General features: G+C 39.0%; 1 protein-coding gene across 2 annotated transcripts in view; it reads right to left on the bottom strand.

Moving 5' to 3' along the window:
• Positions 1 to 278: 278 nt before the first annotated feature.
• SERPINB11 (serpin family B member 11) overlaps positions 279 to 25843 on the bottom strand; it is a 63275-nt gene continuing 37710 nt past the window's right edge. For both annotated transcript variants that reach the window (XM_020995788.2, XM_020995789.2), the window contains 7 exons: positions 22939 to 23123; positions 21513 to 21572; positions 18977 to 19105; positions 16890 to 17007; positions 6946 to 7088; positions 3119 to 3274; positions 279 to 1264 (listed from right to left, as the gene is read on the bottom strand). In XM_020995788.2, coding sequence (XP_020851447.1) covers positions 863 to 1264; positions 3119 to 3274; positions 6946 to 7088; positions 16890 to 17007; positions 18977 to 19105; positions 21513 to 21572; positions 22939 to 23106 — 1176 coding nt within the window. In that variant the 5' untranslated portion in view covers positions 23107 to 23123 and the 3' untranslated portion in view covers positions 279 to 862. The remainder of the gene's footprint in view (positions 1265 to 3118; positions 3275 to 6945; positions 7089 to 16889; positions 17008 to 18976; positions 19106 to 21512; positions 21573 to 22938; positions 23124 to 25843) is intronic.

Below are 25843 nucleotides of genomic sequence, written 5' to 3'. Positions count from 1 at the left end.
TTCCACATGCTTCCAAACTGGCAAAAGCAAAGCAAAAAGAAAAAAAATAAAGCAGCTCTGGCATCTTTTAGAAGCTTAAGAGCTGCCTGTTTTAGCTCTACTGTCACCAAGGTAACAGCCAATATTCCTTCAGGTACTGAGAACTCATAACTTGCTCTCTTTTCTTTACTCTTTCTAGGTGGGAGAAATACAAAGAAACTACTCAACTTCTCTCCTAAGCAATGATTTTCCTGCAACCATTGCTATTTTTTTTCAGTTATCACAAGAAAACACACAAATTAAAGTTTTCAAAGTTGCCTTCCATATTTAATTCTTCCAGGAATTAAAGGTTATCAAAGAAGTTCTTTTATTAATAATCGGCATGTCATTTTTGAACCAAAATATTGTCATCTTTACACATGAATGCTAACATCAAAAGGAGATTTCCAAAACTCAAACTCCCTGCTAGCTTGCACTGAAAGAAGAATGTAAGCAATTTCACCTTTGTAGCCCCCAAACCCAGCACAATACCTGGAACATAGTAGGTAGGTACTTAATGAATTTTTTTCTGGAACAGAGTTAAGTTTTTGTGGTTCTCTATGGGAATGTGGTTTACAGTTATTTTGATTTATGCAATATCTCATCAAGATGTCCAGCTGAGAATGACTAACCCTCTAATTTGTCTTTATTATTTTGACAATGTCACTACTGGAGGTCGTCATGTAAGGACCAAGAGAAGGGAAGGATGGAAAAAAAAAGGTGATATACAAATGCTGCTTTGTATAATCTTGTGATTCTCTCCCCATATGGTAGAAGCATGTTAATTACCTTTATGCCTTTTCAATACTTCTAGCCCTGACTAACACCACCACCACCCCCTTGTTTATGGAGAGGAGAACCTGCCAAAGAAGAGAATTGTGTTGGTAGTAATGTGCTTTATGAGGAAAAGAAAAGGGTGATCTGCCCTGAACCTGATGGGGACGGGAAGTCTCTTTACAACAATAACATCCCCAGTTGCAGCAGATGCCTCTGTGCCCTCTTCATTTACATCTACAAAGGATTCATGGATAACTTTTGATAAACATAAGTTGCTACTTGAAGACAGTCCAGAAAGGTCAGCTTTTAAATGGTCAAAAATGTCTGTCATTCCTAGTGTTTTTAACAGAGAATTTAGCTCATATTTAATTCCAAGTTTGAATCGGGGAAGTTGAACCTCAACTTCTTTCTCCATCGTGAAAGAATTGGTCCACTCTTTGAATGTCTTCAGGTTGAGCTGCTTCTCAATCTAAAAGATAAAATACAGATTAAAATCTGATATGGGATTTAGCATTTAAAATTAGATTTATTTTTATGGTCCTCTGAGTAAGGCTGGCTGTAAACATTGACTCTGTTTTATTTGCCTTTACATTATGGTCAAGTTTCACTAGTCTTAAAAAAAAAATCTTCTATTGAACATGTACCCTCCATTGCTATTAAATCATAATTCTTGGGGGCAGCTAGTCGGTAAAGCACCGGCCCTGGAGTCAGGAGGACCTGAGTTCAAATCTGGCCTCAGATATATAACACTTACTAGCTGTATGACCCTGGACAAGTCACTTAACCCCATTGCCTAGCCAAAAACAAAACAAATCAAAACAAAACATAATTCTTGCTTGCATTTTATAATTCAACTTTTTTTGTGAGGCAATTGAGGTTAAGTGACTTGCCCAGAGTCACACGGCTAGTAAGTGTTATGTGTCTGAGGCCAGATTTGAAGACAGGTCCTCCTGACTCCTGGGCCAGTGCTCTATCCACTGAGCCACCTACCTGCCCCTTATAATTCAACTTCTTAACTGCATAGTTTATAACTTGTTACCTCCAGTTCCTTACCCCACCCCCATCCCTTCCTCACCACCTTGCACCATTATATAAAAATTATATCCTCTAAGAACATTAATGACTACTTTCTTGGTCTCTTCTCAATTCATATCATCCTCAATCTCTCCCCTATTTAATGTTAGCTTTGCCTATAACAGTTCCCAATATGATTCTACCCTATACTAGGTTAAAGTTCATATTTTCCTGCAAAGATCCTAACTCCACATTATGTTGCTTAAACCTTAACTTTATTCTCCTTCAATACAGGCATATGCCAGGCATGATGGCACATGCCAATAGTCCTTGCTACTGGGTAGGCTGTGCTTAGCATATCTTGGAACTCAAAAGTTCTGAGCTGCAGTTGGGTTAAAGTAAGTCAAGTATCCATAATAAGTTTGGCACCAAGATGATGAACCTTTAGAGGTAGGGGGCCATCAGGCTGACAAAGGAGGTGCAGTCTGGCAGAGATCAAGAAAACAAAGAGGATCAAAACTTCTGTACTGATTAGTAGTGGGATTAGGCCTGTGAATGGTTACTACATCACCACCCTAAAAATCACTTAGTCCAACTGTACTTTGTTCCACGTTTCCTTCCCTTCCCCTTCCCCACAGTTGTATTGCTTTTGTTTCCTCAGGGATCAACTCAGTTTTAACTTCTTTCACAAAGCTTCATCTGACACAATTCACCCCCAGCCAAAGGACAGTAATTTTTCAAACATTTTCCCAGGACCTCTCCATGGTACTTAACTCACTCATCTTGTGTCATGGTTGTTATCAGTGTCACTTGTCTTCCCACCTCCATGGATTATAAACTTCTTAAAAGAAAAGTCTGCATTTTGTCTACTTATGTATCCCCTAAATCTAGAAAAGTTGTTTACAAAAAAATTAGGAATGGAAATACTTGGTATTGAACTGAATAAGGAAACTGAGACCCAGAGGTTCAATGACTTGCCCAACATCACATAACTACTTAGCAGCAGAGCTTGAACCTGATCTCCCAGTTTTTTGTCCAGTATGCTTTACACTGCACCAATGCACCTTTACTTCCTACATGGTACCTTCTGATTCAGGTGTTTCGTTTAAGTATGTTTTATTCTCCCAAAGTAGACTCTCTTCAAGGACTGAGAATATAGCTTCTAATTCTTTTGACTTCTCCACAGAACCCAGGTCTATGGATGTAAAAGTATTCAATAAATTAATGCTGAATGAATAATTCATGAATGAACCATATGTGGCATGCATACAGTACATACGTTTATGAATACATTTTGCAGTAGCTTTACCTGTTCTACCTGCTCTGTGTCTTTTGGAAGAAGTATAATCATGCTTAAATCTCCACTAGCATATGGAAGCTCAAGGACTTGCATCTGAGGTTCTTTTATGAGAGCCACTTTAAATGTTCCAATTTGACGCATCATTTGCACAGGTACGGTCCGACCCTGTTGGGGGCAGGGAAAAGAAAAATGTTAAATATCCTGTGGTGTGCACAATATAAATGTGTATAGGATATGTGTATATATCTTTTTTTTTAGGCAATTGGGGTTAAGTGACTTGCCCAGGGTCACACAGCTAGTAAGTAAGTGTCAAGTGTTTGGTCTGAGGCCAGATTTGAACTCAGGTCCTCCTGACTTCAGGGCTGGTGCTCTATCCACTGTGCACCTAGCTGCCCCTGGATATGTGTATATATCTTCATGTTTGTACAGCATGTGACCACCACATATATAGTCCAGACACTGAGTTAGTCCACACATGATATCTTGGGTGGGCAATACTACAAATGAACAGAGAGCTGGGTTCAAAATTGAATATGAGGACTAGAATGAATCAAAATGCACTTAGAAAATTGCCAGTGCTTTCAACAATTTCAAGCTGCTCCATGGCACAAAAACATCTACATTCTTGCAGTGATGCTACATAGCTACAAATCAAAATTGTAGGTGATCCAAAGAAAAATGGAAAGATTGCACAGTGAGCACAGGGAGATTGTAGTCCAGTGCTTAGCAGAGTGTCTGGCACATAGCAGGTAGTTAGTAAATGCTTCTTTTGTTGACTTAGTAAGCAATGTATTTCTAGTGATGATTTGTACAGAAGAAATAGTGTACTCTAAAAGACATCATCCAGAAAGCATTTGATCATAAAAGAGGTGGGCTGTCCACGTATAAGAGATAACATATAATATATAACATATAGTATGACATATAATAAGGGATAACATATGGCTGGCACAAGTACTACACTATACCCATTTAATGTTGAAAGATCTAGAGGAAAGTATTGAGTGCTTTGTGCAGATCCTCTCCAGAGGATATTGGGGAGGAAGAAGACATAAACAAAAGTCACACAGATTAAAAGGTTGCAAATGTGTTATAATCTGAACTTCTGCTGGGAGCTCCTGCTTCATGGATCCACTACACACACACACACACACACACACACACACACACACACACACACATACCCCATGTCCCAAAAGTCTTAGTGTAGTTTTAAGCTATTTGAGCTATTAAAACTTAAAACTGCATTGAGTTTTGAGACACCCTGTATATATGTGTATATATAATATATAATATGTGTATTGGATATATGCTAATATGTATGTATATATACACATTTGTATATATCAATAGATGAAAAGCTATTAAAGTTTAAAATTTCACTAAGACTTTGGGCCCTGAATATATGCATGTGGGGGGGGGGATGTACAGAGAGAGAGGGAGACAGAGACACAGATAAAAGGAAGGGGAGGGGAATATAAAGGAAGGTAGAAAAAAGACTGCAAAGTAAAAAGATTGTCAAAGTAGGGCTCATAAAAGCCAGTCTCATTGGTTTAAAATCACTCCTCATCTGCATATAAAATACTGAGAAAATAGAATATGTATTCTGTTTCTCTCCACTTTTATGGAAGTAATAAAAATTAGAAGGGGGAGGAGCCAAGACTAAAAAGTACAAATAGTCTTAACAATAATAGATAGATATAGATATAGATAACTCAATTCTCCCCAAAGTGGAGGCCAAAAGGCCTTTACCCAAAATGAATTCTTAGGGAATGACAGAGTAGAATAGGATCACTTAGAGTCCTAACTAATTAGAAGTTCTACAGAGTAGGAAGAAACAGACATGATTATGATTCCATGTCAGAGGGCACAGTACCAATCAAAGAAGGAGAACTGAATCAAAAGGTCCAGGGGCAGCTAGCTGGTACAGTAGATAGAGAACCAGCCCTGAAGTGAGGAGGACCTGAGTTCAAATCTGGTCTCAGACACATAACACTTACTAGCTGTGTGACCCTGGGCAAGTTACTTAACCCCATTGCCTAACCAAAAAAAAAAAAAAGGTCCAGGTTCTATATCAGAAAACCACGTGCCTATTACCACAAGGGAGCACCTTGTAGGAAATAGGTTTTTGAGGCTTTGAAGGAAAAAATGGGAAATAAGAGTAGTCACAGAAAGTCAGTCAGCAAATAAACATTTATTAAGCACCTATCATGTTTCAGGGACTGTGTGCTAAACACTGGGCTACAAAGAAAGGTAAAAGATAGTCATCCTAGAGAAGATTGCAGTCCAATGGGAGAGACAACATGTAACTATGTACAAGAAATAAATTGTGGATAACCACCAAAGGAAAGCCTCTAAAAATAAGGAAGATAAGGATAGGCTTCCTCTAGAAAGTGGGATTTTATCTAGCACTTGAAAGAGGCCAAGGAAACCAGGAGGCAAATACCAGGAGGTAGAAGATAGAATGTATTATGTGAGGAAAAATTAGGAGGCTAGTGTCACTGAATCACAGACTACCTAGGGGAGTATAAGGTGTAAGAAGACTGGAAAAGTGAGGAGCCAGGTTATAAAGGGCTTTGAATGACAGCAGAGGATTTTATATTTGATTTTGGGGGTGATAGGAATTCTTTGGAGTTCATTGAGGAGGATGGCATGGTCAGACCTGTGACTTAGAAAGATCATTTTAACAATTATGTGAAGAGGAGAGGATTGTGACAGGGAAATCAACTAGCAGGCCATTTCAATGTTCCACTTGTGAGGTAAGGACCTGCACAAGGTGGTGGTAGTATCAGAGGAGAGGGTGAAGTGCCTGTGAGAAATTTGCAAAGGTAAAATCAATAAGCCTTAGCAATAAATAGGATATAGGGGTGAGAAAGACTGAGGAGCTGATGATGATGCCTGGGTCACACCCAGGGGAGTTTGGAAAGAGTGAGGGTTTAAATAAGGAATTCAGTTTGGGGCATATTGAGTTTAAGATGTCTATGGGGCATCCAATTCAAGATGCCCAACAGACTTTTGGAGATGTAAGACTGGAGGTTAGCAGAAAAGTTAGGGCTAGATAATTAAAACTGAGAATCATCAACATAGAAATGATTGTTGAATACATGGGAGCTAATGAGATCACCAACTGAAATAGTATAGTGGGAAAAGAGAGGAGGAGCCATGAAAGAGTCCTAGGAAACACTTATGGTTAGTGAGTATGACCTGGATAGAGAGCCAGCTAAGGTGACTGAGAGGTAGCAGTTGGATAGGTAGGAGAACTAGGAAAGAATAATATCAACCAACTAACAATAGTGAAAATCTAGAGAGAAGAGAGTATCAAGGAGAAGAGGGTGATGAGCAGTGTCAAAAGCTGCAGGGAGGTCAAGAAAGATGAGGATTGAGAAAAGACCACTGAATTTGATCATTAAGAGACTTTTAGTTACTTTCCATTAAATGAATGAGTTTGGAAGCCAGACTCTAAAGTGAAGGAGAGAGAGATAGAAAGAGAGACAGACAGACAGTCAGACAGACAGAGAGAGACAGAGAGAGAGGACCTCCTTCAAGGAAAAGGCCCACCTCTTCACTTGAGATAAATGTTTAGGAAGAGATAGTGGCCAAAAGCATCTGGGTGATGTGAGATAAGGAAGAGAGGAGAAGAGGAAACTCTCAGAGATCATCCTCAGTGTTTTCAGGGGGGAAAAATGAAAGTTTCGCAACCCTGAAATAATGTAAGACATGTTAAGGAATCTACATGAGCATAGACCAAATTCTGTATGGACCTTTTCTAGATTGTACCCAGAGGATAACTGTTTTCCACAAACAAATATTGATGAATATGAAAATGAGTTACATACCTTTCTTAGTTTAAAGGGCATTTTAATCGTCTCTTCTTCTTGAAATTTACTCTGCCACTGTCCTTTAAAGTAGATAGCATTCACCAGGACCATGACAGAAGAAGTGTCAATTGTTCCTTTAAGAAACAGGTTCTTGATTTTTCCTTGTAAAATAAGGAGAAACAAAATAAAGAAGAGGGCATTGTTTGCTTTTGGTGATTATGCAAGTTGGTTTGAGATAGTTGACCATTCACAAGAGAATTGGACCTGTTAGGATTTTTTCCCACACTGACAATCAGTCTGAACTGCAGAAGCTTTTTTTTTTCCTCCTATATTGTACACTCATCTTTCATTTCACCTTACCATCAAATCAGAATCCATTTCAAAAATAAGAAGGGACTGATTGTTCCTAGTCAGAACATGAGACCTTCTGGGAGGTGCTGGTATCTTTCTGCTCCAGTGAAATAATTGCTATGATAATTTATAGGGAATGACTTCTCATACAATAATGCTATTTGTCTGGAATTGTTTTCACTAGCTCTTTGTGGTATTCTTTCCATGTTTATTAGTTTAAAGCTCTATTTTTCATAGCTTGGCTAATACTAGCATCACGAATATGAATTGTGTCCACATTTTAAGCAAATGATATAGGAAAATACACAGTAAAAGAAAAAGATTAACCGAAAAGTAGTTATACATGTGTCAAACAAATTTCTTAAGAAGATTCACCAGAATATACGTGACTTTTTTTAAATTTCAAGTGGGTCAATTTATAAAAATTCTATTTATATTCAACTTGGCAAATAGCTGCTACATAAAGTAAGACACAGGTATATTTAATATAATGATTTTGTACTAAATGGTAACCTAAGTCCCAGTGAGAAGCATCTTCCTAAGCACCTAAAGTCACAACAAGAGGCAAACAGGAATAATTTGATTTAGTGAAGTCACATGATCTCATAACTAGGTGGTGCAGTGGAAAGAGTAGTGGACCTAGAATCAGGAAGATGTGAGTTCAAATCCTGCCTCAGAGACTTATTATTTGATTACAGGCAAGTTGCCTTCCTGTCAGACTTACTTTCTTCATCTATAAATTGAGAATAATAAGAGTAAGCAGTAAATTGCAGCAACTCTTCCATACTTACCTCCAAACAACTACAAAATAGAGCCCCCAAACAAATCCTGGAACAGCAGAGCCAGCAAAAAGACAGAGTGAAACAATCTTTTGTCCCAAGAAACTTGGATGATAAGCAAGAAAGGTCCATCTCACTCAGGTGAAAGGGGAGTACAGCCCAGGACAGGAAGCATCCCAGCAAGCCAGCAGCAAGCTCCCACCTCAGCAAACCAGTGGGAGATCCTAAGCCCCAGTGCAGTGGAGTAAGCAAATATCAACACCAGGACCCACCATATGCCTTAGCATAGCTAAGAGAACTGGCAGATGGGCAGCCTCTAGTGGCCAAACTGCCACGAGCTAGAGTACGGACCCAGGGAAACAGGAGATGCCTACCCTGCAGGTGCCTAAGCAAACAGGCAGCCTCCAGAGGCCTGACTACCATGTGCTTCAGTGTAACCATGAGGAAACACAGAAACACCCCACCAGGCATCAGCACATGCCAGACACTACTGCTAGGACCCCAGCTCAGTACTAAGTAAGCTGCCAGACCCCTACGGCACCCAGCAGTGCCAGCAACCCACACCCCACCCCCTCAGTGCAGCACCAGACATGAGAGTCCCCCATGGGCCCCAGAACAACATCAGTACAGCATCAGGTAAACAGCCAGGTCCTGCAGCCCCTGGCACAAGAAGCCTGAGACAGTGCCCCTTCAACCCTGGGAGCAGAGGTCAAATTTAAAAGAAAGGGAAAAGGTAAAATAAATAAATAAATAAATAAGCATAAGCAGAAAACAACAAGAAAAAAAAGAATCTGACCATAGGAAGTTATTATGGTGACAGAGAAGACCAAGACTCAGAAGTGGACAATAATGTCAAAATGCCCATGGGCAAAACTCCAAACAAAAATGGGAAATGGTCTCAAGCCCAGAAAGATCTCATAGAAGAGCTCAAAAAGGAGCTTAAAATCATGTAAAAGAGATGGAAGAAAAATTGGGAAAAGAAATGAGAATGATGCAAGAGAATTATGAAAAAAAAAGAGTCAACAGCCTGGAAAACTACTTAAAAAGTAGAACTGGCCAAATGGAAAAGGAGATGCAAAAAATCCACTGAAGAAAACAACTCCTTAAAGAGTACAATTGGCCAAATGGAAAAGAAAGTACAAAAACTAATTGAGGAAAATGATACCTTAAGAGTTAGAACTGGGTAGAGTGGAATCTAATGACTCTATGGGACATCATGAATCAATCAAACAAATTCAAAGGAATGAAGAAAATGTAAACTACCTCATGGGAAAAACAACTGACCTAGAAAATAGATCCAGGAGAGAAAATATTAGAATCATTGGACTACCTAAAGGCCATAATCAAAAGGAGGACCTGAAAAGTATCTTTCAAGAAATTATCAAGGAAAACTGCCCTGATGTTCTGGAACTACAGGGTAAAATAGACAAAGAATCTACCAATCACCTCAGTAAAGAAATCCCAAAATAAAAACCCCAAGGATAGCCAAATTTCAGAACTATCAGGTCAAGGAAAAAATACTACAAGTGGCAGAAGGAAACAATTCAAATATTGGGGAGTCAAAAGTGGGATTACACAGGACCTGGCAGCTGCAACATTAAAGGATCGGAGATCATGAACATGGTATTCTGGAGGGCAAAGGAACTAGGACTACAACCAAGAATCACTTACCCAGCAAAATTAAACATAACACATCAAGGGAAAAAAGGTCATTTGATGAAATAGAAGGATTTCACAACTTCGTAAGGAAGAGACCAGAACCAAACCAAAAATTTGACCTCCAATGTCAAGACCTAAGAGAAGCATAAACAGGTAAAAAGGGAAAAGAACATATAAGGGATTCAAAAGAGCTAAATTGTTTACATTCCTATATAGGAAGATTATACTTGTAACTCTTAAAAATTGTATCACTAACAGTACAGATAGAAGGAATATACATAGACAGAGGATATGGGTTTAAGGTAAATTTGAGAGAATGACATAAAAAATTTAAGGGATGAGAAAGAGGAGTACAAATGATACAGAAGGAAGGGAGAGGTAGAATGGGGTAAATTATCTCATATGAAGAAGTGAGAATAGATCTATTACAGTGGAGGGGAAGATGTGAGAGTATGTGATGAGCATCACTTGAACATTACTCTCATCAGTATTGGTTCAAAGAGGGAATAATATACACAATCAGTTGAATATAGAAATCTAGCTTACCCAACAAGGAAGTAGGAGGGGAGAAAATTAAGTAAAGGGAGGGGGGCTGACATAAGAGAGGGTAGATCAGGGGAAGGGGTAGAAAGAAGCAAAACATTGATGAGATGGGAAAGGGTGAAAGGAAAGAGAGGACAAACAGAAGAAAGAATAGGATGGAGGGAAATACACAGGTAATAATCATAACTGTGAGTGTGAATGGGATGAACTCTCCCATAAAACAGAAGCAGATAGCAGCGTAGATCAAAAACCAGAATCCTATAATATGTTGCTTACAAGGAACACACTTGAAGCAGAGACATACCCAGAATAAAGGTAAGGGGCTAGAGCAGAATCTGTTATGCTTCAGCTGAAGTTGAAAAAAAAAAAGCAGGGGTAGCAATCTTGATCTTAGACAAAGTAAAAGCAAAAATAGACCTAATTAAAAGAGATAAGGAAGGAAACTACATCTTGCTGAAAAGGCACCATAAACAATGAAGCAATCAAGTTAGAAGAGCAAGGAATTGTCTACCAGTCAGATCTATGAGGAGGGGAAGAATTCATGACCAAACAATAGATACAGAGCATTATGAAATGTAGAATAAATAATTTTTGTCATATTAAATTGGAAGGCTTTTGTATAAACAAAACCAGTGCCACCAAGATTAGAAGGAAAGCAGAAAGCTGAGAAACAATCTTTACAAGTGTCTCTGATAAAGGCCTCATTTCTCAAATATATAGAAAACAGTGTCAAATTTATGTGAATACAAGCCATCTCCTAATTGATAAGAGGTCAAGGTATACGAACAAACAGTTTTTAGATGAAGAAATAAAAGATATCTATTGGCATATGAAGAAGTACTCTAAATAACTTCTGATTAGACAAATGCAAATTAAAGCAGCTCTGAGATATCACTTTGCACCAATCAGATTGGCTGATATGACAAAAAAAGGAAAATGATAAATGTTGGAGAGGATGTGGGAAAATTGGGACATTAATGTACTTTTGGTGGAGTTGTGAACTGATTCAACCATTCTGGAGAGCAATTTGGAACTATGCCCAAAGGGCAACCAAACTATGTATACTCTTTGATCCAGCAATATCATTGCTGAGTCTGTATCCCATAGAGATCATAAATAAGGGAAAGGGATCTACATGTGCAAAAATATTTATAGCCGCCCCTTTCGTGGTGGCAAAGTATTGGAAACTGAAGGAATTCCCATCAATTCGGGAGTAGATGAACAAGCTGTGGTATATACATGTAATAGAATACTATTGTGCAATAAGAAATGATGAACAGGCACATTTCAGAAAAACCTGTAAAGATTTGTACAAACTTGTGCAAAGTGAAATGAGCAGAACCAGGAAAACATTGTACATGGTAGTGATAATCAACTATGAATGACTCAGCTTTTCTCAGCGACACAATGATCTAAGATAAGTACAAAGGACTCACAAAGGAAAATGCTATCCATATCTAGATAAAGAATTGATGGATTCAGAATGCAGATCAAAGTATTTTTTCAATTACTTTATTCTTTCTCATGATTTTATTTCCTTTTGATCTGTTTCCTTTTCCACAACTGTGATGAATATAGAAATTATGTTTTACATGAGAGTACATGTATAAAATAAACTATATTAAATTTATGACCATTTTGAGAAAAGGGGAGGAGACGGAGGGAGGGAGGAAGAGAGAAAAATTTGGAACTCAAAATCTTGCAAAGATGAATGTTAAAAGTTTTCTTGATATTTAATTGAGAAAAAAATAAAATACTGTTTAAATTTTTAAAAATGAGAGTAATAAAAGCATCTGCATCACAGGGTTGTCGTGAAGATCAAATGAGATTATATATATATATATGTATATATATATATGTGTGTATATATATAGTATATATATGTATATATATGTGTGTATATATATATATAAAGTGCTTTGAAAACCTCAAAGTTTTATAGCTGTTTAAAGCTGTTTAATAATACTAATAATAATGAATAATATCTGTCACCTCTGAGTATTTTTTAAATCAAGAAGAACTTACTATGTTTCTGATATGTACCCAGCAGTATGCTAGGTGTTCAAAGACACAAAGAAGGAGAAGACATAGTACTCACCTCTATGAAAACTACTTTCCATTATAGGTATGTGTTATATCATTACTATCTAAACATATATTTGTTTTTATTTACATAGAGGAACAAACTTTATGGAAAAGATCACAACATCCTTACCTCCAACAACATCAACCCACTGACCAGCTGCCATCAATGGATGAAGAGCTCCAAGAATAGCAATATCTACTCCTATGCCAACAGCCTTGCTTCCAGCCTGGCCCCCATTGCCTTTGGGCAGGGGAACAACTACTAAGGAAAAGGTGCCCGACATCCCCACCACCAACACCGATCACTAACTGCCCCCAATAGGTGGTGAGAGCATTGTTCCCAGGGCCACCAGCCCAGGTCCTGCAGAAATCATCCAGAGAAATGACCCTTGTGGAGATATGACCTGGCAACCTGCCTCTATAGGTACTACAGCTCCTTCCTCCATAGTAGCCACAGTTCTTAAAGACTCAAAAAAGAAAGTTCTCTTCACCAAAAACCTTGGGACTGTCAAAATGATTCAACATCAAAAACTGAGATGTTTTAGTTGATGGAAATGACATTAATGAAAATGCATTAACATTTGCTTTGTCACTATACCTTAAGGACCATGAGACCTTTCCATCTACCCTGCAGCTGAACCATCCCATTTGTGTTCTCTTACCCTATTAGAACGTGAGCCCCGGGGAGCAGGGACTGTTTTGCTTTCCTGTTTGTATCCTTACCACTTAGTATGGTGCTAAGCACATAGTAAACATTTAACTGATTTTTTCATTCATTCATTCATTCATTTACATTTTGATGTTCATCTTCACTGATTTTAACTTTTATATTTAATTAGCCCAATTCTCCCCACACTAGGGGGTGGGAAGAAAGGATTAAATGCCTACTTTGTGCCAAGCACTGTGGTAAACACTTTACACATATCATTTCATTTGATCCTCACAATAGCCTTGAGATGTAGGTTCTATTATGATCCTTATTTACAGTTGAGGAAACTGAGGCAGAAGTTGAGTGGTTTGTCCAGGGTCACACAGCTAGGAAGTGTCTAAGGCTAGATTTGAACTCAGGTCTTCCTTATTCCAGGTCCAGCACTCGATCCACAGTGCCACCTGCCTATGGGGTATGAGAATGGGCTTGACACATGTAAAATTTAACAAAAAGGTAAACTGAAGCAATTCTCTGCACAAGACAACAGCTTGTTAATAGAGTGCTGAGCCTATTAATAAAGGATGAGTCAAATGGCATTGCCTCTGGCCAAAAGACCCCACTTTGAAGATGCAACTCTTTTTTTGTTTTTTGTTTTGTTTTGCTTTTGGCTAGGCAGTGGGGTTAAGTGACTTGCCCAGGGTCACACAGCTAGTAAGTGTTATGTGTCTGAAGCCGGATTTGAACTCAGGTCCTTTTGAATTCAGGGCTGGTGCTCTATCCACTGAGCCACCTAGCTGCCCCTGATGCAACTCATTTTTACGAGCATAAAACAAAGAACAGAACAAAAATCATATGATTTCCTAGCATTGTAGGAGTGAGGGATCATGAAAAATTACATCAAAGAAATAGCACACACATGGGATAGAGACCACTTCTATCTATCTCTAAGGAATGCTTTTGTAAATTTTATGGGCCCCTGATATGGGTCCCTGAGGTCACTGATGGGGACCCAGGTACACAAACTCACTGGCCCCTGGGGGAGTAGATAAGACCACCTTCGTAATTGCTAAAGATGGGACAAGGTCAGTTAGTATAGCTTCTTAAGGGTAACACACAAACCTTACAGGAAATGCTGAGGTAATGTTTTATCATAACATTGAGGACAAAGATTTTTCTTTAACTAACAGTAACTATGGGAAGCTTAAGCCTTGGTATCTAACTTCAGAGAGAAAGGGGCAGAACCTTTGAACTCATGAGCTTCTTCACTCAGAAACAGAGAAGAGGCTTAGGTTTGTTGCATAGAATACAGAATATAGTTACAGAATAAAATCACTTCTAGAGTAAAATCAAATATAAAATACATAATCAAGTATTAATTCTCAGAGGCTATTCCATGTACCTCCTCTTTTCCCCTTTAACCACAAAGCCATAAATATTACAGCTGGATGGCCTTGGAGGCCATTTGGTCCGCTCCCCCCCACCCCAATTTTTTATTCTTATTACCTAGAATTCCAGACAAATGAAAGAGAAATTTAACTCTGTTATTGCGAGCCACCTATGGATTGAGTGCAGTGGTCAGGAGGAGAGGGCTTACTGTGGGCACGGGAAGCATTCAGGAAGGCGCACAGACAAAGAGCTTGCTTTGGAAAACTATGGGCAGGGATGTCCTAAGGGACAAGAACAAACCTGTGACAACCGTGCCCAAGTTCCTAGGCTTATGCATTTAGTGTTAGTAGGGACTTTAAAGATTTAATATAATCCACTCATTCTAAAAGTGAGGAAACTGAGGCCTAGAGAAAGGAAATGATGGAAAGAAATTTACAGGGCCTCCACTCACACCCAGATTGTCTGATTCCAAATGCAGGCTTACCGTCTATCCCAGCACCGTTATATCACCTTGCAGAAGATGAGTCTAGTCAATTGACAATTGGCCTCCCACCCTGACCCTTACAAAGTTAAAAAAAAAGGGGGGGCAATATTTTGTCCTTTAGGGTTTAGAGCAGAGTACATTTTTAGCCATTTGTCTTTGCATTTTGTAAAATGATAAAGATTCATGTATAACATCATGCCCTAACTCAAAACCAAAAATTCAGTCCAATCCTCCAAAAGGAGGAAGGACAGTGGTACAGAAAGTATAAGGTCAGGAAAAAACAATGTAGTATTGGATAGAGAGGAAATAACAGAAAGAGAAAAATGTAAAGAGATACCTCCCTTTTGCTTCTAGTATGGGTATACAAATAGTGCCTTCTTGAGACTGGGGAGGGAGGGGTAAGGTGCAGTCAAGCTTGTTAATCATATTATTCTTTGGTTAATTACTGCATATTGTTAATATTGAAAACAACTTTCTGTCACAATTTTGGTCATTTGTATCATATCAAAAAATTGTAGAATTTGAGACCTTCAAGAGACCTTAAGGGATCTGTGTGTATGTGTGTCTCTATCTGTATAATCTATGATATATGGTAAGGAGTTAATAAGAAGTATGGATATTTTAAATACACACACGCACACACACACAAATTTCATAGTAATAATATGAACAGGTGGTGTGGCTTAATAGTCGGAGTACTGGACTTGGAATCAGGAAGACCTGGATTCAAATCCTGCCCTCACACCTTACTCAATTTGTAACCCTGGGCAAGTCATTTAACCATCTAGGTCCTTCAAACTACTTCCTAGGATTTATCTACTAAATCACAGAGAAATCCCACTATGTATTAGTAAAGTGAGTTCTCATACCTAGAGTTCCCTGAACTTACAAAATCACAGATCCTTCCTGAGTTTACATAGAGTACTGTGGCTAGGGAAATACAATCATGTTCCAAGACTCTGAGATGTATCTTGGTGATGGTGGTGGTACCATTCCCATTCCCAAGGTCTTCGGGGGCAGACCTCATTTTCATTTAGGACCTGCTTATATCTGTTGTAATAGATATTAGCGGTAAGCTCTCTGTGTAAACAGTAACATACTCATAGTTAAATGTTATAATCTAGCTCATCATGCTACAATGAGAGACTTAGATGTTATACAATTTTATATGTAGCTCTAGAAAGATGGCTCATGAAATTATTGGCTTGTTGGTTTAGAGTTAAGAGAGAACTTTGATAATATCTAATAACAACTCTCTCAATTTACAGATGAAGAGACGCTACAGGGCCTTTCAGATTCCATAAAACTCCTCTGATAGTGGTACATCTGCTCCTGGAATGAGTTAATTATTTTCCCTGTAGATCACTCAGGTCTTAGAGCTTCATGTGCTCAATTTAAAATAAGAGGAAATTTAATATATTTAAGAACATAGAACATTAGAACTGGACAACATCATCTGACTCCTTCATTTTACAGGTAGGGAAACTGAGGCCCACACAGGTTAAGTGACTTGCTCAAGATCACAGAGGTAGCAGAATTAGGATTAGAATCCATATCAGATTCCAAATTGCAGGATCAGTACTCCAGGATTTTGTGAAGTGGATTTTTCTTCGGGTATGAATAGGACCAGGTAGCCTATGAGGTCCCCTGTAAATCTGAAATGTAGGAATTCTATCTCTTGACTCCTAATTCAGTGACCTTTCTCCTATGGCATTCTAGAAACTTCAGAAAAGCTAGCATTTCAGATAAATCACAGAAGTCACAGGCAGAGAGAGATCTGTATCCTGCAACTGTTTGTTCCATAAGGCAGCCTTTTGTAGTGGCCATTTGGAAATATCCCTTCAGTATCTAACACAGTTGTCTTTGGCCTGTATCGTCACTGTGGGGAACTACAAGGGCCTTGACCTCTCTCCGCTGGCCTCTTTCAGCAGCTCCTCAGGGAAGGAGACTCGCCCACATTCTTGAGGATATAGAATGTAGACAGAAACTTGGCAAGTGCAGCAGTTGGAACCTGACTCAAGCTTACCATCGGTCTTACTTTCAACCCAGGCGTTAATTGTTTTCCTGGCTTCCTCTGGAGCGTGCTGGAAATCTACAGTCTGCAGCTTGGACTGGTAGAACTTGTCTGAACAACTTAAATATTGCTGTAATTAAAAAGACAAATTTACAAAAATCATAAAGATAGAATTAGAATAAAGCCACTAGCACAGTAAGCCCCTTAAAATAATCAACATGGCTCATACTAAACCAGTATTTTAAGTTTAACATGTGTCTCCCTTGAAGAAAGATGAGGTGGGGTAGGGGAAGAGATTCTAGAGATACCTATTCTTGTTTCCTTGTGAACCACATCTAGACACACCCACGTGGGCAAAACACAGAACAGTGCATCCATAGACTCCCCTACATTGGGCTCATGAGATGCTTTCCTACACCTGTAGGGTAGGTATCATAAGTATAACCCCATTTTGCAGATGGGAGACTCTGGCCCAGGCGGGCTGAGTGATTTGCCCGAATATACATGGTTAATTGGTGGCCCCAGTGCCCAGATCTCCCCAAGTCCTGGGCCAGTTCACTCCCCACAAAACTATGCTGTCTCCTTGTTATATGAGTCACTAACAATTTGCAGAGGGTTAAAGCAGATGGTTTCTAAAGTCACAGGGAGCAGAATCCGCTGGGTAGGTAAGCTTTGGGGACAGACTAAGGGGCAACTGGATAGAGTGTCAGGCCTGAAGTCAGAAAGACCGAGTTCAAATCTGGCTTCAGATAATTATTAGCTGTGTGACCCCGGGCAAATCACTTAACCCTGTTTGTCTCAGTTTATTTCTATCTGTAAAATGAACTGGAGAAGGAAATGGCAAACCACTCCAGTATCTTTGCCAAGAAAACCCTAAATGAGTCACAAAGAGTAGGACACAAGTGAAAAAAACCCAACAAATAAGGGGAGTCCTTTGTCTCTTACAGTGTACCTCCACATACACATAAATGGATTATCCTGGATGATCCAGGGACTTCAAAAACAGTGAGGAGAGGGTTTGTGAAGGTAGCTACTTGCTGCTGGGGTTTGTCTTACGTCCAGCCACATTGTTTTGCACTCAGAAGCAGGATGGCAGGAGCCAAGTTGTGTAACCAGCATATAGTAAAATCCCATTTGAAAACACAGAATTTACATAATCTCTCTCAACATTAGTTTACTCATCTGTAAAATAGGAGAAATAATAGCACCTACTTCACCAAGTTGTTGTAAGGATCAAAGAATATCATACATGTAAAACTCTTCTCAGGCTTTGAAGTGCCACATGAAGAACTATTGTTCTTGCTGTTATCTTCTGTACAAGAAGGAAATTGGTCTAGATCAGCTCTCTTCCAACTCAAAATTCTACATCTTTGACCCTTGCTAGCTTCCTGCAAGGCATTTGCTGCAAACTGGAGGGGCAAGATGCCCAACAACATGTATGGACGGTCATTCAGGACTAACATCTCCTGGCCCTGGTCCGGCGCTCTTTTCACCAACCTACAATGTTCTCTGCTCCAGAGGAAATTACATTTGAAGATAGAGATATGGGAAAACAGATAATTACCCTTCTTTATTTCGTTTGGGGGAGCCAGACTGATTTCATGCTTTCTAGTTCTTCCTTCACTTACTGGTCAACGTTTTTTTTTTTTGGTGAGGATTTTATCAGCATAGGAGCTCTCAGTGAGGAAATCCCCTTTACAAATGCAGATAGGCAACTGTTGGGCAATTTATAGCCTTAGTTGCCTGTGGCATTGAGGGAAAAGTGACTTGCCCAGGGTCACACAGTCAGGGTATGTCATAGGCAGGAGCTGAACCCATGTCTTCTTGACCCCATGGGCAGTCTTCTAGACCCAGTGCAAATCTGCCTTTCAACTAGTCGACCTAAGGGGAATAACATATATAGTCTTTCCAGAAGTTAATTTTTCAGGTGATTTTTAATGCAGAACCAACTTTAAATTGGGAGTAACTTTTAAGCAGTGTTCTGTAATTTAGCCAACACAAATCGATGATGATAAAAATGCCCAGCGGTTCCAGATATCTTGGTAGGAGATTCCAAGAGTATTGTTTGCCATGAATACAGCCATTCCTTATGTACTTACTGGATGGAATTCAATGTTCTTTGCCCCATAGAGTTTGTTGGCAATGCTGAGTGTGTAATTACTGCCCGACTGACTGATCCGAGAGAATAGTGCTGGAAACTCTGAATGTATCCCTCCAGTTATGCCACACTAAAATATCATTAAACAAAGAATGGTGTGTTATTTGACCTTTGGCTGCTGGAAAGTGCTTAGCAAGATGGAAACAAAGGTATAACCACACTGGTTTATTGCAAATACTCAGGATATTGAAGGATATAGAAAAATAGATTCTATTTAAAAACAAAAAACAAGTCTTGCCCAGGCTGAGGAGCTTGGAGAACTAAGAATTATAATTCAGGTTTTCAGGTCTTTGTTCCTGGTCAATCATTTCACACTTCACTTTCCTGTTGCAATTTCGTCATTTTTCTCAGCTTCCTTAACAACCAACTCTAGGTTTGTGTTGATTTAATCAAACATTATAAATCCCAAGTTGAACTGGACTTTAAAAAAAAAAGAACATATATCTCTTGTCTGCCTTCCATATCATAATTGATAAGCCTGTATTACAGTTTATGTGAAGCTCTCAAGGCTAATCATGATACTTATACCCTTCTTATACCCTTGATCCCATCCCCTCTCTTGCCTCTAGGAAGCTACTTCACTGATTGTTCAAATTTTCTCATTCATCTTCAATATCTTCACTCCCTACAAACATGTCTAGATTCCTTCCCTACTGAAGCTTCCCCAGACAGTATCAGGAGAACCTGGAAGTCCCCAGCCAGAGCTGGTACCAACATTGCCCTCCCTGTGGCATATCTTCCTGAAATTCTGCCTCCCCCTTTTCTCCTCTTGTATGAACGTTGACCTTTAGGGCCACTCTTCTTTTCCCAGTGGTGGTGGGCCTAAGGCAGATCCACATACACACAAGTATCCTAAGGACTCCTGGTCCTTGACATCTGCCCTGAGGCTGAACCCTTAGGACCACAGGCCTTTCCATCTGACCTGTGCCTGGACTCTCCCGTGTTATCTTCCCAGCTTATGAGCATAAGCTCCTTGAGAGCAGGGATTGTTTTTTTTTCTATTTGTATCACTCACCTTTAGCGCTAAACTCTTAATAAGTGCTTTTTTATTCATTCATTCATTCAATTTTGCCCCACCCTTAAAAAACTTCCAGTCAAACATGTCATTCCCTCAAGCTATTCTCCAATTATCTATCCTTCCCTTTTGCAGCTAAACTTCATTTACACTAAGTACTAACTTCTAATCCTTTGCTGTTTGGCTTCTGACTCTCCAATCACTGAAATAGCTCTCCCCAAGAATATGAGGGATGGCAGCTAGGGGGAAGCAGAGAGCACTGGACTTCAGATTCGGACTTGAAATGGAATCCTACCTGAGACATTTATTATTAGCCAGGTGACTACGAGCAAGTTTGTGATCCTCACTTTCTTCATACTTGAAATGGGAGAAAATTATACTACTTCCCTGAAAGACTTAAATGAGCACCAAATGAGATAATGTATGTAAAGTTCTTTGCACACCTTAAAACACTATGTAAATGCTAGCCATTAGTATCTTTTAACTGTTAAATCCAATTGCCTTTTTTCTGTTTTCATCCTTTTTTGACCTCTAAACAGTTTTTGATACTTTTAGCCCCTTCTCCTCACTTATGAGCCTGCTTTCTCCTGTTCTCCTCCTTGCATTCCTTCACTGACTCATCATCCATCTTCTCCCTTCAGTAAGGGTTCAATAGAGCCAAAGTTCTATCCCAGACCCTCTTCTCTTCTCTCTCTATGATATCTCTCCCTTAATAACCTACCTCAACAGCTCCCATTCTACATCAATGACTCCCAAATCTGGATATCCAACCCTAGTGTCACTACTGAATTCTAGTCCTTGCTGGGCATTTTCACCTGGATGTCCCACTGACATTTCAAACTCAACACATTCGAGACAGAACTAATTACTGCCTACCTTTCAAACTTCCCTGTTTCTCCTGGGGGCACTGCCATGCTCTTAGTCACCCATATTTGCAGTCTTAGGGTTGCCTTTGATTCTTCTCTCCTCATCATTATCCATTTATAAGTTGCCGAGTCCTGCTGATTTTACCTCCACATTTTTATCATCTGTCCTCTTCTCTCTAGTTCAGGCTTTCATCACCTCTACCTAGACTATTACAATAGTCTTCATTAAGTTAATTGAGGAGCAGAATGAACAAAGGTTGCTGATCCTAACTCTGCTCGATTAATATTGCTTCATCCTGTTATATTAAGATAAACTTGTCTTTTGGACAGTAGCTTTCATACCTTAGGGCAGCTAGGTGGCACAGTGAATAGAGCACTGGGCTTGGCATCATGAAGACTCATCTTCATGAGTTCAAATCCAACTTCAGACATTTACTGGCTGTGTGACCCTGGGCAAATCACTTAAATCTGTTTGCCCATCTGTCAAATAAGCTAAAGGAAATGGCAAACCATGCTACTATCTTTGCCAAGAAAACCCTAAAATGGAGTCACAAAGAGTCAGGCACAACTGAAATTATTGAACAACAATTTCATACCTTAGAAGATTTCCCAAGCTCTGGATTTGATGATCCTTTCACATAACCAAAGTGTAACACCTAAGATGAGAGAGCTCAACTTCAGAGGAAATAAAGGAAGGATACATAGAGGTTATCCATGATAAGCAACTCTGCCATGTTGATATGTTAATATTTTAGATAGCTATTATGCCAGGCCTACCCACAATTACATAGGGTATTATGTGGTGTCTTTTATCACAGCACCCTGGTTTCAAGTAAGGAATAATCCAAAAGTATACAGAGTTATAGAGAGGGGAAGGATAAAGAACAAAGAAGTATGGACATAACTAAAGTGGTTAAGAGACTTGAAATGTATTAAGGGTCTATCAGATGTATTTTCTGTCCAGCATCTAGTTCACTGGGTTAGGCAAGGGTGACAGAAAAGGGTAATCGTTGTGAAACCGAGACCAACTGCTACCCGTCTATTACTGAGAGATAGATGGGAGACCATTTTTACAAAAGCTATATTCATTAAGGGCAGGGACTGTTTCATTCTTGTCTCATATTCCCAAAGCCCAGCACAGTGTCTGGCATATAATATTAGTAAATCAATGCTTGCTGATTCATTGATTCTCTCTCTACTGGTGCTGCCAATTAATGCAGTGATTTGGTGAAGGAAGTGAGATGTTTTTGTAAAAATATATATTTGCATATAGGTAGACATAAATATATGTACACACATATATATACAATCATAATACAGGTGCCTCAGCCAGGAATAATGCCCAACTTCTTGGCAACCCTTATTACAAAGACATTTGTACAGTGACTAATGAGTAGGAGTTTACTGATGGCAACCACTCCCCATATCACCACCTCATCTCTACCCCACACCCAGACACACAGCTTTGAGCATCACACAAAGAAGAATTAGTTACAGGGATAAAAAATACCTAAAACATTCCAACAGAGAATCCCAAGAACTCTCTGTTATTATGTGATATTGTCCCTATGGAAAGCAATAGAGCTAGACTAAGTTAGACAGATACCTCCAGCTCAAAAGCTAACCCAGGGGCAGCCAGGTGGCATAGTGGATACAGCACCGGCCCTGAAGTCAGGAGGACCTGAGTTCAAATACGGCCTCAGACCAAACATGATACTTACTAGCTGTGTGACCCTAGGGAAGTCCCTTAACCCCAATTGCCAAAAAAAAAAAAAAGCTAACCCAGCCCTTTTTGATAGTAGCTATGAGAGTGGGACACTCCAAAATCCTCCTACAGTACAGTTCTATAAAGTATATTGCCTTTAAAGCTACCTCTTCTTATTTAAGAGGCATGAGTTGGTTCACAGTATTTGGTGCTCCACAGTATAGCAGTCTTTGAAGTGTGATGGGTTTGAAGGGCTTAACTCAGGAAGAAATTTCCTGAAGGCCTCTAGATAAACACTTATCCCAAATCATACATACCTTTCCCATTTGTGCTGCACTGTTGCCTCGGGCACCCAGCAAAAGCATGCTCAGGGCATAGAACAAACTCACAGGGGAAAAGAAGACATTGTCCTCAACGCTGTGCCTGCTCAGTTCTTTAAAAACATCCAAGCAGAATTCAGCATTAGCTGTACTGAGAGAGTCCATTTTAAATCCAGAATTGTCTATAAAGAAAAGAAAAAACAACTTTAGGATGTCATTTGGTAACCTGGACTTTCATCAGAGGGTTAGTATTCCAGGTTTAATGGTCCTGTGTTGAACAATTCATTACAAATGGCAAACAGCCCACCACTGACCTCGCCACTTTAGATCCTGAGACTAGATGATTCAAAATCCTCTTGTATCAATCAGTCAATCATCCAACTGAAAAAAAAGACTTATTAAGCACCTCCTATGTAGTAAGCATGGTGCTAGGTTCTGGAGATACTAAGGTAAAAGTAAAACAGTTCCTACCTTCAAGTTGTTTATATTCAAATGGAGAGAACTATACATACATACATACATACATATATATATAAATGTAATGGGCATTCTCCTCCCCCTTCTTCTTCTTTACTTACTCTTACTCCCTCTGTGTGTGTGTGTGTCTCTCTCTGTCTCTCATCTTACTCTAGAGGTATACTGGGGCCAACTTGTATCACCTCATGAGAATTAATTGTCAAATTTTCAGTGTAAGTATTTACATCTAAGAAATTTGCAAACTCCACAAATTTGTTATGTTGATTGTTTAGACAATAAAATGATGGAGAAAATCTTAGTGATGCACATTAAATTTAGAAGTATGTCGTGCATACATTTTTCCCCAGAGAGCTGGTTAAACATTTACCAGCACACCAAATGGCTCACTTTCTCAATTTTCATTAACACATATTGGATTCAAAAGGGGAGCTGTTTTTACTGTCATAGGTAACTCTGTGGGTGGCTACTTATACTACTGCAGCTACTAAGACCCTACTAATAAATTTTCCATTAACAAATCAGCCAGATGACTCAATTAACTCCTAAAAAAAAACTCAGAAGGCAAAACAAGAACAATATTTATAATATGTCTGCCCATAAACATGGGACTTACTCTCTCCCCAGTATACGTAACATCTGTAAGAAAAGTGGACATAAATTTAAAATACCATATTAATGAGGCACGTTTTTAGGGAATATATGTGACCAAGAAAACTCATTATGTTATTGTCTCATTGCCCTTTCTCTTTCTTGGGGTCTGTTCTTACATAGTTCACTAATGGACATCGAATCTGTGTTGGAAAAATGGCTCTGCTCCAAAGCTGTGCCTCTCCATTGTTGAGCTGGGTCACTCCTCTGCCAAGCTGAGATTATTCCTGGACAGTGTAGAGCTGCATTCTTTCAGAGTACAAAGGCAATGACTCTTAGCTGGGAACCTGGAAAAACTTCTCTAATTTTATTTCTTTGGCCTGGCTCTAAGAGCTTTTTACTTCCCAAGTAGCAGCAAAGTTTAACCTCTCTTTTCCTCCATAAGCTCTGAAGTTTCTTTTGACTAACTATTATAGTTGAGGGTTAGCTCCCCTCAGTCAGAGATTTTACTCTAACTTATGGTCATCTACCATTACATTGATCAGATATTGATCTCTGTTGTTTAGACCACTCCCAGTCAATGGATATTTAGCGAAAAAACAGTTTTAGGGTTCAAGGTTCCCCAGTTTTTTAAATAAAATTTTATGGTCATGTTTTGTTTTTATATCACCTAAATTTCCTCCTCTTTTAGCCCCTTCTTTTCTTCCAAACATCCATCCCTTATAACAAAGAATATTTAAAAAAAAAACAGAGGGGAAAAAAATCAACAAAATCAATAATATGTCAAAAAAAACCCAACTTGTAATGCTCCTTCTCTACCCCACCCCCAAACTCTGCAAAGGAGTTAGGGGAAGTATGTTATCATATCTCTTCTTGGGACCATGTTTGTTCTTTGTAATATAGCAACATTTATTTTTAATTGTTGTATGATTGCTGTTCTTATCATTTACATTATTGTAATCATTGTATATGTTGTTTTATTGGCTCTAAGTCATTTTGCATCAGTTTGTGTAAGTTGTTATGTTCTTTTTTATCATATTCGTTTTTTCTTATAGCACAATAACATCCGTTACCTTCACACTCACAATTTCTATAGACATTCCCTAATCACTGAACAACTACTTTGTTTCCAGTTATTTGTTGCCACAAAAGTGTTGCTACAAATATTCTGTCAAATACAGGCTTTCTTTTGCGGGCATTTGCCTATTAATAGAATCTCTAAAGCAAAGGGTATGGATATTTTAGCCACTTTTTTGTATAATTCCAAATTTCTTTCTAGAATGGTTGCAGTAAGTCCCTGCAGACATGTCATTGGTGTGCCCGTTCTTCCGCAATACCTGCAATACCATCTTTTGTCATCTTTGCTAATTTTCTGGGTCTTAGGTAAAGCCTCAAAGTTGCATTATTGTGAATTACGTTTCTCTGATTATTAGATATTTGAAGTATTCTTTCATGTAGTTGTTAGTAATTTGTCATTTTCCTTCCTTGTTCATATCCTTTGAACAGTTCCATTCTTCCTCTGTTTTTAACTCTCAAATTTTCCTGTTGGTCTTATATAAGTGAGCAACTGGGAAGCAAGACACAGAGGCAATCTTGGGGCTAGGTAAAAGTACATTGTCTCTTAGGGCTGATTTCTTAGTGTATTGCATATACATCTTACATTTGTCTTTAGAATCACCAAAACTGCCAGATCTGAAAGGGGGGGTGTGTGGGTGTGTGTCTGTGTCTGTGGGTGTGGGGGGGTGTGTGTGTGTACACAAAACACAAACAAAGCAGATATAAGGTAACTTTAAGAGGATAGCACTAATAGCTGAAAGAACCAGGAAAAACCTTAAGC

The sequence above is a fragment of the Phascolarctos cinereus genome, unplaced genomic scaffold, assembly GCF_003287225.1.
Source record: "Phascolarctos cinereus isolate Bilbo 61053 unplaced genomic scaffold, phaCin_HiC Scaffold_4;HRSCAF=312, whole genome shotgun sequence".
Taxonomy (NCBI): Eukaryota; Metazoa; Chordata; class Mammalia; order Diprotodontia; family Phascolarctidae; genus Phascolarctos; species Phascolarctos cinereus.
The sequence above is the reverse complement of the archived record's forward strand: the minus strand, read 5'-3'. Positions and strand labels throughout refer to the sequence as shown.